This window comes from Pinus tabuliformis, chromosome Q (genome assembly GCF_031772625.1).
Source record: "Pinus tabuliformis cultivar Carrire ecotype Pingquan chromosome Q, CPIR1, whole genome shotgun sequence".
NCBI classification, from domain to species: Eukaryota; Viridiplantae; Streptophyta; class Pinopsida; order Pinales; family Pinaceae; genus Pinus; species Pinus tabuliformis.
The window spans coordinates 938,806,696-938,821,217 of NC_142296.1; the positions used below are offsets into that span (position 1 = coordinate 938,806,696).

The following is a 14,522-nucleotide window of genomic DNA, read 5'->3' on the forward strand; positions in this document are numbered from 1 at the left end:
AATCTAATCTCTGATACCACTATAATGTTCCAAACTTAAACAAACAGTGATATACAAAAGCAAATTCGATTTATGCACAAAAAAATTAAACGATCAGCAAATACTCAATACACAACAGAAATGAGAACCAGCTGAGCCATTTTATTTATGAATGGAGCAATGTACAATAGTGTGGAAAAAGCACCTGGGCTTGCCTCAAGGGCAAGCTAGACAGAACCCAGGTGTCAACAATAATCCCAAATGCTAGAAAGCAACTGCTCCTCTAAGGCTCTGTGTTGTCTCCCAGTAACGACAATTGCTGGTTGGAAAGGAGCTGCAAGAAACCCCGCCTCCGGTGCTCGGAAAATGATGAAACTTCAGCCACAAGCTCCTTGGCCAAAACCCAGAAAGGGTTTGGCCTGAACCCAACCTCCCAAATTCAACCTCCTCTATGGCCTATGCCCTCCAAACAACTCCAGAAATACGGCCTGCAAGAAATGGCCACAAAGTCTTCCTCCAAGCTCTGGAAAGGGAGCAAACTTCACCCCGAATAACTCCTCCAACCTCCACGACAAAGCTCAGCCTCAAGGGTTGATACTCTACCCACCAAATGAGCTCCCAAACACTGCCTCTGCGCTGGCCCAAGTAGTATGAAAGTCACACTGCCAAACCTGAAGCTCATTCAGCTCCCAAACTCCCCCAAAGGATGACAATCCTCCTTAGCCTCTCAACTGGAAAATCTCACAGTAAAACTCCACTGCTCAGTTCCAAAAACAACTCGGCCTCCTCTCTCACTGCATCCTCTAGAAATACGCACCACCTGGAAGGAAATGCTACTACTGGAAATCACAATGGGATTCTCCTCCTGAAGAAATGAAGGAAACCTTCCCATGGTGGCACTCGAAGTCTCCCGAAGAAAAGGTGAGCTCTTTGCCCGAAGAACTCGTGCTAAACAGCCAGTGACTCGGCTAAGCAGCTCAAGCAACCAAGAAAAGTCGATATACACTCATGAATGAATAAGAAGAGAAGAGTTGCCCTCCTTATATAGTTTTCGTGGGGGACTTTTCCCTCCATTTCGTCCTCCATTGTGGGCCCCACATAACCAACACCATGCAAAAGTTACCCCCCGCCATGCATATCAAACTAGGGAGTACGTAATTCCCTAGTGAGGGTGGCCCCCATGTGTAACTTAACTACAAAACAAAACATCTTCTCCTAGTCTAATCTCCTAATAGCATCGAATGGGGTCCACTAACTCCAAAATTGGCCCCATAGTACAAATTTAAATCTTGTCCCAAAATGATTTAGGAAGGGACATGACAATACCCCTGGAGATTTCGTCAACATCAACCCACATATATCTGAATGCACAAGGTCTACTATCCCCTGCAGTCTACTGTCACTCCTTGGAAAAGTGGCTTTCACAAACTTCGCCAAAACACATCATCATGCTTTGCACTCACCTCCGGAACACCTATCATTGTTTCACAAAGTAATCTAAGCGCTCCATGATAAATATGGGTCATCCTCCTATGCCATAGCTCCCCCTGATCCCTCAAACTATTCTTGTTAACTAGTGCCTTAGGAGTGTCCATCTGTACTTTGTATAATCTTCCCCTCCTCAACCCAATCGCTATAGGTGACCTCCATTCTTGTGATTCAACAACTCCTTCGCCTCTCTAAAGATAACATCGTATCCTTTGTCCTGAAGGATAGATATGGAGATCAACTTCATCCCCAAGCTTAGCACATGCAACACGTCATGGATAGGTATCTTCTTGCCATTCTCCCTCTAAAATAAAGCAGTCCCTCTAGCAACTGGCTTGCACTTGGACTTGTTCCCCATCTGAATTTGGAACCGGATATCCTCCTTGTAACTAGAGAAGTACTCTCTAACTCCTATCATATGAAATGACGCTCTACTATCGTACCAGACACCCTATGAAGTCGAGCTAGACAAGTAAGATATCAATGCGAATTCCTACTCCATTCTGTTGGAGAGCTCATCTGCATCTATTGAAGCTGATACCATAGTACTTAACCTTTGATAGGTCCTTATTCTTCTTTTGTCCATTTGTGCTTGGTCCCTTGTTGAACCCCTTCTTCACCTTTCTTTTCCCTACTAAAGCAACGTTCTCCTCCTCCCTCTCAACCTTCGGTGCCTTGCCACTGCTATTGGTGCCATTGACCAAGTTAAGCCTTAGCTCCTTCTGAGTGAGTCACTCCATAGGTGATCCGAATCTAGAAGTTTGTCTCACCCAAAAATCACTTGGACGAACATACTCCATTCCTTGGAAAACCCATTGAGCATTATATGCACTAATTCATCGTCGTTAGCCTTGTCTCTAGGAGCAACTAACTCATCTCTGACAAGTCGAACTCTAGTGAGGTAGGAATTCACTTCTTCTCCTTTCCACTACTTGATGGTCCTCAGCCTATCTTTGAGAATCCTCTTCCTGTTCTCAGAAGGACTCTAGTACAGATTTACTATGGCATCCCACAGCTCCTTCGTTGTGCCTTTTTCTGTGATATGTGGAAAAATGTGGTCCTTGACTCCATCAAGGATCGTCCTCTTTCTTTTGGCATTCTCCTTTTTATAGGTAGTCAGTCATTGTGGAACTGCTGGTATGGCGATAACATTTTCTGCATACTCTTATATTCCATACTCATCCAAAAGGAATTGCATCCTAGCTTTCTAAACACCAAAGTTGGAGGCTCCATCCAACCTATTCCGATCTCTCAAACCTACTGCGGCCATCTTTGGAAAATATGGAAACGTAGCGAACTCAAATAAACTAGAGAAATGACTGAAAAATTTCGAACTGGATTAACGCCCTCGGCTATCTCTCCCTGTGCTTGTGTAGATCCTTCCTTCTGCCCTCAAATCTATTCTAATACCATGTGAAATTTTTAATTATTGTTGCGGTTACTAGTTATTATTCTCCTATCTATTTAGATTATTTGTCTTCTGCAAAGTATTTGAGGCAAACAGTGAATAAAACACTACTACATCTTCACAGAATAAATAATTAACCACAAGAACTGAGAAAACTATGCACACACACACACAAATAATGAACAAGAAATTTTTAGACAAACATCCTTAGAAAAACCCTGAAGGGAAAACCAAATTTGTAAATGAGGGTTTTATTATTATTCTTCAACAAATTAAAGAGTACATCAACAGCTTGACTGACACTGGGAATGCTTTGATAATTTTCTTCACTTCTGAACAAATAGATCTGGTAAATTACCCTATCTCCCTTTGTAGAACAACTCGGCCCTTTCATGCAATCACACTTTCCTGCAATTGCACCTTCTAGTAATTACGAATTCCTGCGACTGTGAATTCTTGTAACTACGAATTCATGTGACTGTGAATTCCCGTAACTAAGAATTCCTACAACTGTGAATTCCTATGATTGTGAATTCTTATAACTGCAAATTCTTCTAGCACGAATTCCTGTAACTACGAATTCCTACAACTATGAATTCCTACAAAGAATTTCCTCCAGCAAATCTCTCCTCAATTTTACCTGTTGAAACCCTTCTGCTAGTGTCTTTGCACTACCTCTGCACCCTTTCTCTTACTACAAATCTATGTCTTCATGTGTTCTCCAAATGACCCATCAATCTCCTCTTATAATCTCTCATTGACGAATCAACAACCATCATCTAATCTCAATCGATGGCTAAGACCATTTTCACTCCTTTAAATGACTTTTCCGGAAGTCTCTAGAGAAAATTCAAGTTACCCCAATTAATATTGATTAAATTAAGTTATTTCCCTAACTTAGACTTAGGAAAATTAATTAACTAATTTATTAAATCTAACCAAGGCCTTTTCTCTTGAAACATTTTCTGGGTATTGGAGAAAATGTGTTCGTTAGCCTCATAAAAACACTTTGAGACTAGAAAACCTATCTGAGCTATACAAACTAACACTCTCTTATGTGCCTTCATCTCTTGTTGATTTAGATGTTTCATTTGCTCACACTCTGATTTATGGATTTCAAGTTCCATCTAAATACATATTTAACATCGTTATTAGGGCAAATCCACTCCAAATGCTTAATCATATAACTCACAATACTATGGGTGGATGACATGTTAAGGTGCTACACAACCATTCAAATTTAGTTTTAGATGTTCAGCATTGATGGTTTATGGTTTGTGATCTATTTGCTACTGGACTAATTTGAATCTAAAATCTAATCCTAAAGATAGTTCATAACATGCAATACACTCCTCATCTTTAACAATTAATCTTGTGGCACATTATAACATGTTTCTCATGATCTTCTTGTGGTTCTCATGCAATCTTTCTTGATCTAAGTTTAAGCATTGTATCAAGAACAAGCCCACTCTTTAAGCACACTTCCACTTTGGTACTTGTTGTTTTACTTTACATGGTTCATCAAATACAAGAGATGTGTCATTGATTCCAAAGATCAAATTTACTATTTCCTAATTCACGGTGATGAAATTCTAATTGCTTATGTTCATGGTATGCAATTCTCGCTTGATGTTTTACGCATTATTGTGCCATAATTGCTCTTCACTCTTGTTCAGCTTTAGAGCAAGTTATCATTCTCATGGTTGAACTCTCGTCAAAAAAGTTAAAACACGCATTAGGGCTTCTAATTCTCAAGTGTCCATTGGTTATTTTTACAGGTTATGTAATCATTTACTTTCTCATGAGCATAATTACCTTTATGTATTTCACTTTAATGGTGCATGGTTGAGTTGAATCAAGTCTCTAACCAAATAAGATTTAAACTTGTTCATAACACACAATAGATTTGCAATTTTGAATTAACTAAAACCTAAGTCTTCACCACTAACACAACAATTGGGCTTAGTTGATTCTTTCCAAGATACTCCGCTAGGCTAGGAATCCTTAGTCTAAAGTGAAGCGCATGGCCACCAAGGTGAGAGCGTGTGGCTCACCTAGTAGTTGCCTCTAGGTTCTCATCAATTGTGCCTGAGAAGTTTTATGCCTAATGAGAATTTGAGTGCTAACACTTAGTAACCAAATCCTTCAGAATGATCACCACATGCACGCTACACTTCTGCCAAACTGACAATTTCAAAAAATTGTACTATTTTTCAAAAAAAATCGGAACAACTTCACTCAATTTGCACGAGCATGTAAATTGAGCTCTGAAATGTTGAAGTTTCTAAGTTTACTTAGTTTAGAAACCCTTCATGCACTTTTTCTGATTTATTCCTACCTACTTGTTATTTTTCTTTTACAAGTTATTTATAAAGTAAATACTGAAAATAAACACCAGTGCATGCTCAACATATTACAGATCAGTAACTAAAAGAAACAAGAACAAACACACCACATGACACCATTATTTTTGGACCAATGTCCCTGAAAAAAACCAATGCGAGAAAACCAGTGCAGCTATCTGAGGGTTTTCTTATTAAGCAATATCAGAGTACAATCTGGGTGCCGAAATTGGCCTACCCAACAGAGAATTTCCTTAGAAGCTATACCTCACAGCTTGAGAGAAATCTTCTGGATAAAACCACGGAAAATTCTTCAGGCAGCTCCTCAGCACAAAATTGCTCTGCAACCCCAGCGTCTGCCCAATCTGGACTGTGTCAGCCCCTCTTTGTCTCACTCTGGCCCTGCATCAACCTTTCTTGGCCTGCGTCAGCTTTCTGGGCCTCTGCATCAGACACACAGGCCTCTCTGGTGCTCTGCACAGCACTTGGCTACCTCTATGTGGCCCTGCATCAGCCCTTGCTGGCTTTACGTCACTCTCCTTGGTTGCTGCGCTGCTCTCCTGGCACAATCTCTGCCTTCTCTGTTTCTTTGTACTCAATGCCCCTCAGTTGCTCTCCCGATCACTGATTCTATCTCTCTTAGCAAAACCCGCTCTAGAGAATAGAATGACTGATCACTCTAGTGTCTTCTCCAAGTGACCCCAAGCCTCCTCTTATACTTTTCCTATTGACATATCAACAGCCGAGATTAAGTCCCTAATCAACGACTGAGATTAGATCTGGCTTGATCCATGTCTTTTGGACCATTCTAACACAGATTCATATTAATACACATTAATATATTATTTTAATATCTCCTGATCTGTTAGAATCTGCCCAAACCCTTTCTGGGTATTGGAGACCTCATGTGCCCCAACCTATCCAGCAAATTTTGTGGCTGGAGCACATCCGATGCTACGCCAAATCAACACTCCCTCTTAGCGACGACTATGCTCTAGCATTACTCCTCACTGAGTATTACTCTGATCATCTAGCATCAGTACCTGTGCTGATGCTAGGCCTTCCTGTCCAACATCCTCTGCACTGTTGCCTCATCTACTGCTGCCCATGGTTATGCCACTGCTGCATCTGTACGACAACTCCCTCTGCATCCGTGTTGTTGTTGGTCCTTTCTCCCAGCACTGCATCTCCTCTCATCATGCTACATCGTGCTGCCCACTGCTGCACTGCAACTCAGTTACTGAGAAGTAAGTAATTGACCTCCTTGTTGGGCTAGAAACACCTTCTGATGTTGAAGCTCCCTCTGCCGCTGACAAGTGCTCCCTCTCTGACCTCTGTGTTGCTGCAACAACTCCTTGCATCTCACACCGTTGCACACCTCTCTGTGCCTTCCTGCACTGGTGCAACACTCCTGTGCCTCTCGCATCGCTGCAGCCTGCTAGCTCTACGCTGTCTCGAGACTCCTACACTGTAGCTCTCTCTGTCGCTCCATCTGCATCCGTCTCTATCCGACTCAGCGAGTCCTACTACTCCTCTTCGGGGCTCCCGTAGCAAGGTTTAGTCCAAGGGGCTGGGTACCTCGAGGATCCCACCCCTCATCGCCTATATTCCACCTGACTACAGCTCGATGTCTCCCCACTTCCGCTCAAGTGGTGCGTGTGCACTCATGGCACAATCTTGTCTGTCAAAACATCCTTCTCTGCCTGTGCTGGCGCTGCCTTAGTCTCGGAAAACACTCCCTTACTCTTCTTCCTTGGCAACTGGGTTGCATAATGACCCATCTCCCCACAATGGAAGCACTTGATCTTGGAGAGATCTTTCTTCTTCCACTTCTCCTGCTTTCCCTTAGATGTTAGGGCCACATCCTCCTCCTCCTGCTTGACCTTGATCCCTTTGCTACTGCTACTTGTCTTCAGCTGCCGTCTGATCTCTTCCTGGCGAAGAGCTGCCCACATCTCGTCCCAAGGTGGGAGAGTCCCTCTACCCAAGATACTCTGGACAAACACTTCCCAATCTTCTAAGATAGCATTCAGGGCTGTCCTCACCATAAGTTCTGATCCGATGTCGCTCCTATAGCAGTCAACTGGTCTCGGATCTCATTCAGTCCTCCGAGGAAGGTGTCAATCGATTGACCCTTCTTCATCTGATACGACCTAGTCTGGTTCTCGAGCAGCATTCTTCTCTGCACAAAAGTATGCTGCTACAGGTTCTTGAGAGCCTCCCACATCTCAACTGTCGTTTCCTTCTCGGCTATATGTGGTACCACATGATCCTTGACCCCATCAAGGATAATGCACTTGGCCCTCGCCATCGTGTCTTCGTACTTGTCGTTATCATTGGGGTCGACTGGGATAGCTATAACCTTCAAGGAGAAGTTCTTGACACGATTCCTGTCAAGCACTGATAAGATTCTGGCCTTCCAGACTGCGAAGTTTGATGCTCCATCCAGTCTATCCTGGTCTCTTACCCCGTGTAGTGGCATGACACTCCTCTACTTCCCTCCTGGAAGTTCTCTGTTCGACTCCTCTGAGTGTCTACTTCCCGTCTGGAAGTTCTCTTCTAGACTCCCTCTAATTCCTGATTTCCCTCTTGGAAATCTTTCTACCGCTTGTTGAGATGCCCCCTACTCTGATCGTCTTGTGCAATTGCACTGCTGATCCAAATTCCTCGGCTAGAAACCCTTGGTAACAACTCCTCTGGCCCTGTTCTGTCAGATACTGTTCTGACTACAGTACCTCACCAGCTCCACTCTGCAATATTTCTGCAGCCTTCTCGACTCCAGCAACTGCTTCTCTATGAACTGCATCAACCCCTCTCTGCCTCACACTAGCTTTGCGTTAGCCCTGGGATGCCCTACATCAGCCCTTTGGCCCTCTACATCAGCAATGATGGCCTCTCTGAGGCTCTGCGCAGCTCTTGGGTTCTTTTGCGTGGCTCTAGCTAGCTCTGCATCACAATTCTTGGCTTTTGCACTGCTAGAAACAGCTTGTCACCTCGGGACAGTTGTTTTCTGCTGCTATTGCTCCACTCGGCTGATGTCTCTTAGTCCTCCTGTGATCTGCAATCATGCTTCGATACCATGTTGAAGTTTCTAAGTTTACTTAATTTAGAAAGCCTTCATGCACTTTTTATGATTTATTCCTACCTACTTGTTATTTTTCTTTAACAAGTTATCTACAAAGTAAATACTGAAAATAAACACCAGTGCATGCTCAACATATTACAGATCGGTAATTAAGAAACAAGAACAAACACGCAACATGACACCATTATTTTTGGACCAATGTCCCCAGAGAAACCCAATGCAGGAAAACCGGTGCAGCGATCTGAGGATTTTCTTATTAAGCAATATCAGAGTACAATCTAGGTGTCAAAACTGGCCTACCCAACAGAGAATTTCCTTAGCAGCTATACCTCACAGTTTGAGAGAAATCTCCTGGCTGAAACCCCAAAAAATCCTTCCGGCAGCTTCTCAACAAAAAATTGCTCTGCAACCCCAGCGTCTGCCCAATCTGGACTGCATCAGCCCCTCTCTGTCTCACTCTGGCCCTGCGTCAGCCTTTCTTGGCCTACGTCAGCCCCAGGAGGCCCTGCATCAGCCTTCTGGGCCTCTGCGTCAGACACGCTGGCCTCTCTAGTGCTCTGGGCAGCACCTAGCTGCCTCTGTGTGGCCCTGCATCAGCCCTTGTTGGCTCTGCGTCACTCTCCTTGGCTACTGCGCTACTCTCCTAACACAATCTCTGCCTTCTCTGTTTCTCTGTACTCAATGCCCCTCAATTGCTCTCCCGATCACTGATTCTATCTCTCTTAGCAAACCCCGCTCTAGAGAATAGAATGACTAATCACTCTGGTGTCTTCTCCAAGTGACCCTCAAGCCTCCTCTTATACTTTTCCTGTTGACATATCAACGGCCAAGATTAAGTCCCTAATCAACGGTTAAGATTAGATCTGGCTTGATCCATGTTTGTTGGACCATTCTAACACAGATTCATATTAATACACATTAATATTTTATTTTCTTAAAATATTAATTATTTTAATATCTCCTGATCGTTTAGAATCTGCCCAAACCCTTTCTGGGTATTGGAGATCTCATGTGCCCAAACCTCTCCACCAAATTTCGTGGTTGGAGCACATCTGATTTTACCCCAAATCAACATGAAAGTTGTATTGAGCATTGTTAAAGACCTACTTGACATTTCCACACTAGAATATTTCCAATTTTCATCATTCAATATTTTTACAAGGCATAAATTCCCAAATCTGTCTTCTTTGACAAAACTCCTAAATAACCCAATGAAGCTTGGTGAAATGCACCCCAGCAAATGTAGATGGAATATTAATGTCATCTGACGTGATATGGGTTAAGTATTTCATTTGTCTACTAACATTCACCTCCAGAACCTTCGGTAATACTCCTAGATGTAAGTTATGAAATCTATGAAAATGGCACCTAGCTACTTTTTGCCATGTTTCTCCCATCTTCAATAAAATGCACACCCAGAGCTCATTGATGCTGCCATTTTAGATATTCAAAATGTTGAGTATCCTTTGAGACATCATGGACCTTCCTACATTGCTAATTTCTCATTCTAAACCTCAGAAGTCATTGTTGTGCCTAAATACCAAATTTTTCAGTTTTACAAAGGATAATTAGACTTCAATGCTTCAGATAAATGCTTAGCGACCATATATAATGTCATACTAGAGGAAGAAAAACATTTCAGGGTGGCTAACAACACTTCAGTGCCAGATTTTCCCAAACTACCTAATGGCGAAAAATATAAGCCTATCAAAATAGCATTTTCATCAGTTTCAACCTTCTTTTATAGCTTAGAAATCTCTTCACCGAAATTCAACAAAATGCACATTGAGGCTTAATTTTCATCGAAATGAGGATCTATGAAAATGGGAAATGTCCATCCTAACTATTATGGCCTTCTCATGTTGCCAAGATTTCAATTCTGGCACTAGAATTCTCTACCATCACAAACTATATCAATACTAACTAATTAGGAAAAATACCCTGAAAGGGCTTTATAAAATACATGCCAAGGTTATCCTAATACATTTCAAATTTATCTAAGTTATTTTGTGATGAACATCTTCCCATACATTCAGATTGTCCAACTTTGCCTTCCTCTAGGCGTTATTGACATGTCAAAATGGCCTTTTTCCCATTTTCTCACTTTTCCAGTGCCTTCACCAAAATGCATGCTAAGGGCATATTCCTTATCAACCTAAACAACTCTAAAAAAATAGAGACACAATAAGAATTATATTTGTTTATCCCTGCAAATATTTTATCATGACATGAAGCCTTTGTGCCTCCAAATATCCTCCAAACCAGGAAATAGTAATAAAATGTACACCCAACCCACTTGGAAGCTAATCAAAGAGCCAAACCTGACCTACGAGATCTTCTTAGCATGATGAATCATGTGGTACTCTTCTTTTCACTAAAATCCGAAAAGACTTTTGCGAATCTTTTACTCCAAAGCCAAATTTTCCCAAAATTTCCTTTAAGACCGTAACAAATTGAACGGAGCAATGGAATTTCAGCAACTATTGGACTAATCAAAACTATTTCAAAAAGCATAAATATTCAACGAGGAAACAATAAAAGCCAAAATCGATTCTATAATTCACTTGCATGCATAATAATATTAAGTATTACATAGCAATATAGAAACTAATGCATGCATTCTATTTAAATGCTAACTTAATAGTAAAGTTAAGAACTTCACTCACGGATACTTTGTCAATAATGGATCTCCAGTGATAGATTTCTAGAACAAGGCAGAAGTTCAGATTTAGATTCTTTCCAAACTTGCTAATGAACTGAGAATGGAGAATGGGAAAAAAACAATGAAACGCAAGTCCAATACCAACCTTAGCCCAAGGAAGAGAGTCATCAGAACAACCTCTGGGAAACCCATTATATCCAATTCCTATAAAATTGACAACTTGTGAATCATTAAGTATGGAATCACCTGAAACTATCGGCAATTAACAAGGAAATTCATATTGCACTTTACTTGAGAGTAGAAGGTTGTGCTAAGATGTATTGGAAAAGACATCAAGACCTTCACATGACTTACGAACAAGATACCACTGGAAAGGAAGGTTACCTTTTGAATTTATCACTTGTCAATATTTTTCCTTTAGCATAAGAGTCCTAAAAAGAATACATAATAAATCATTGCTGATGCTCAAAGCCGATATTTTATTTTCACCACCTTTGTGTGAAAGAGGCCATTTAGGATTGCAATTTAATGTTGAAGATATGCCTGACCAAATCTTTGAAAATTTTGATAAATGTAAGTTACTTAAAATTCAACTTCCACGATCACATAATACATGTTGGTTTACATCCCAAAAAAATTCAAAGCTAACACTGTTGATTATCTTTCAAGAACATTGCTATGGTTACAATGTATATCCAAATAGTTATCTATGTCTTATTTAGAGACCAAGTTGAAAGCATAGATACAAGATTCATCAAGTCTTCTAGGAACATGGTGAATCTACCTGAGTCAACTAAAAAAAGTATGAAATACAAACTCCAAAGCTTGAGTTCCGATACAAATTGTTCCAAGTTAATTTATGAACCTCATGTCGTACTTTTACATATCATTGTTTCTGAACTGGAAGAACCCTTTAATTAAAGCTCATTAATCGATCTATAAAATATGGTATTTTTAAGTTACAAATAACTATAACCTCTACACTAACATCAGTCATCACAATTCAACTACCTATTCATCAAAGTTATCTGGTCAATGATAAGGACAACTTGTTGGTTGATGATGGTGATCAATTTCTTAGCATCAACTTGCGAAAAATCACTTCTAAACAATATACCAAAATCAAAGAAAGTTACAAGAAAACTAATGCAATCCACAATCATTGCAAAATGGGATTGGTTAGAGAAATCTCTTTGTGGACTTGTTATCAGGAGAAATTGTCTTTGGGGAATTTGCTCCCAACAGGATCAAATGAGAACTTAGGGGAAGTGCCAATGTCACCTTGCACAGTCCCTCTTGCTTTCAGTTAGTGTTTGCTAGCCTTGGAGAGGGCATACCCAATGAAATGAAGTCAAAAATCTACAGGTATACTCTGCAAAAGACTTCAAATTTCTAAAAATTACTCAGTGGAATCTCCAATATAATACAGCTTGAAAACAGCAAATGCAACTTCATATGTGTGTGTGTGTGTGTGTGTGTGTGTTAGAATATAGAATCAATGTTATCCCTTCATATGTCTGCAATAATCTACTTCAGATCTATGATAACACTATGCAGATTTGCTAGTAGAACACTCAAAGTCTGCAAATAAATTCTTCTTTTAGCATATTTTTAATTTTTTTGGACCAATACCTTCATGCCAATGGGCATGGAATCAACTAAGCATAAGAAAATTGATTGGGAATGCGATATAACAGAGCCAAATCAATATAGAAAATTCCACATCAGATCATCACACTCATCCACAAAAAAGAATTGGCAGCCAAAAGAGTTTCACCTTCATTTTAGATTGTGATTACAAGCTCTAAAGATATCATATACACACCATACTCTGTGACACAGTCACATGAGCACCATCAAAGCTACTTCTAACACAATCACAAATTTTCTCAATAATCTGTTAATAAAAAACTGAACAAAGATGCATGGAGATGGAAGAAGGAAGGATGAATGAACAAAAGAATTATCAATCCCTTTCTAACTTTACAAAATGAGACTGAGAATGTACAAAGGAAGTATCCAAGAATAAAAAGGGGTAGCTATGGTTGGTATTTTCATAGGCAATTAATGGAGAAAATTTATATTTTCAAGTTTTACCAAGTCAGCCCTAAGAAGGACAAGTCAGCCCCACATGTAAGAAAAAACACCTCCAAAACCAGATATAAATAGAGGCTCGTTGGACTTCATTTGGACACACAACACATCACACAATTCAATCTGAAAATGGAGAGGTACATCCACACGTGCGAAGAAGTCAAGGAGACTTTTCTGTTCTGTATCAACCAGCATATATTCCTCTGTTTGACTTTCATTGACTTGGGCTAGTCTACTTCTGTTTCAACTAGATCTTCACTGTTGAAAGAGGCCGAAAATTGCAGATATTCGTTGACCATATTTGACTGAAGTTTCACTCCTGTTCTGGCTTGTTGACTTGGGTTGACTGCAGATTTGACTGAGGCTTTGACCAAGAATTTTCGAGGCTACTTCGACTGGATTTGACCAAATTTCGGCCTCTTGTTCTGAGCTACCTCAGACCGAAATTCAGCCCTTCTGTTGCAGACTGTGATTTTGACCAGTGTTGACTTTCATCTCTATCCTTTGACTGGATTTTGACGTGGATATATGGAGGTCAGATTTTGGAATCTTCTTGGAATATTCTGATGTACTATTGATGAAAAGAATTTCTCTCACAAGGAAAGATTGGTTGGGTTTTGCCTTTGTGGGTTTTTCCCTGGCTGTGAGCCTAATTTTTGGTGTCTCTTGCGTCTTGTTTTTCTGTTTACTGTGATCTCTATTGCTCTATTGATCAAAGTATATGGTTGAAGTTTTTGATGTATAGCTGCTTAATGATTGGAGTGTTAATAGAAGACTGATTGTATCATTAGAAGTAGTTATCAATTGTGAAAAAACTATACTAGTCTTGATCAACAGTCACTCTAGAATAAGAGCTTGTTCTAAACACAGGTCACCCTGAAATGAAAGATTGCTTCAAATACAACTCACCTAAGGCAACTACAGATTTTTTTCTGCAATAAATGTTTGCATGAAGTACAAGTTACCATGGAAAGAAAACTTGCTTCAAGTACATGTCAAACATAGTGCCCCTAATGTTTAGATTGTTTGGCTAATCTTATCTTGCAACAATGTGCCAGCCCACTTTAATTATTTTCAGATTTATTAACAGAGAAAGGAAGAGATTGGTTTTATAATTTTTTAATGGTGGTTGATAGTGGAATTAATGCTTCAAGTAATTAACAATTAACAACGTTATCAGAACCAGACCAGGAACCAGTTAGAACCGGACAGGAACCAGTAAAACAACCAGACCAAAAAACTGGTCAACCAAAAACACATAAAATATTTAAATTTTACAGAAAAATGGATATATTCATGTACATCCATATGAATCCAAACCATTTATACACAAATAAGAAGAAATTCTCATTTATATAGCATGTAACGAAGCACATAACCAACAAAACACCAAGTGCAATCCATCTCTAAACCAAAAATACATCAAAAAACAGGCCCTAGATGGCCTCTAGCATCCAAAAAAAT

At 40.2% G+C, this 14,522-nt stretch overlaps 1 protein-coding gene across 1 annotated transcript in view; it reads right to left on the minus strand.

Moving 5' to 3' along the window:
• Positions 1 to 14,522, minus strand: part of LOC149222540 (uncharacterized) — a 221,646-nt gene that overhangs the window by 61,062 nt on the left and 146,062 nt on the right. The window contains exons 4-5 of the mRNA XM_089387626.1: positions 11,110 to 11,168; positions 10,969 to 11,006 (exon numbers count right to left, since the gene is read on the minus strand). Coding sequence (XP_089243752.1) covers positions 10,969 to 11,006; positions 11,110 to 11,168 — 97 coding nt within the window. The remainder of the gene's footprint in view (positions 1 to 10,968; positions 11,007 to 11,109; positions 11,169 to 14,522) is intronic.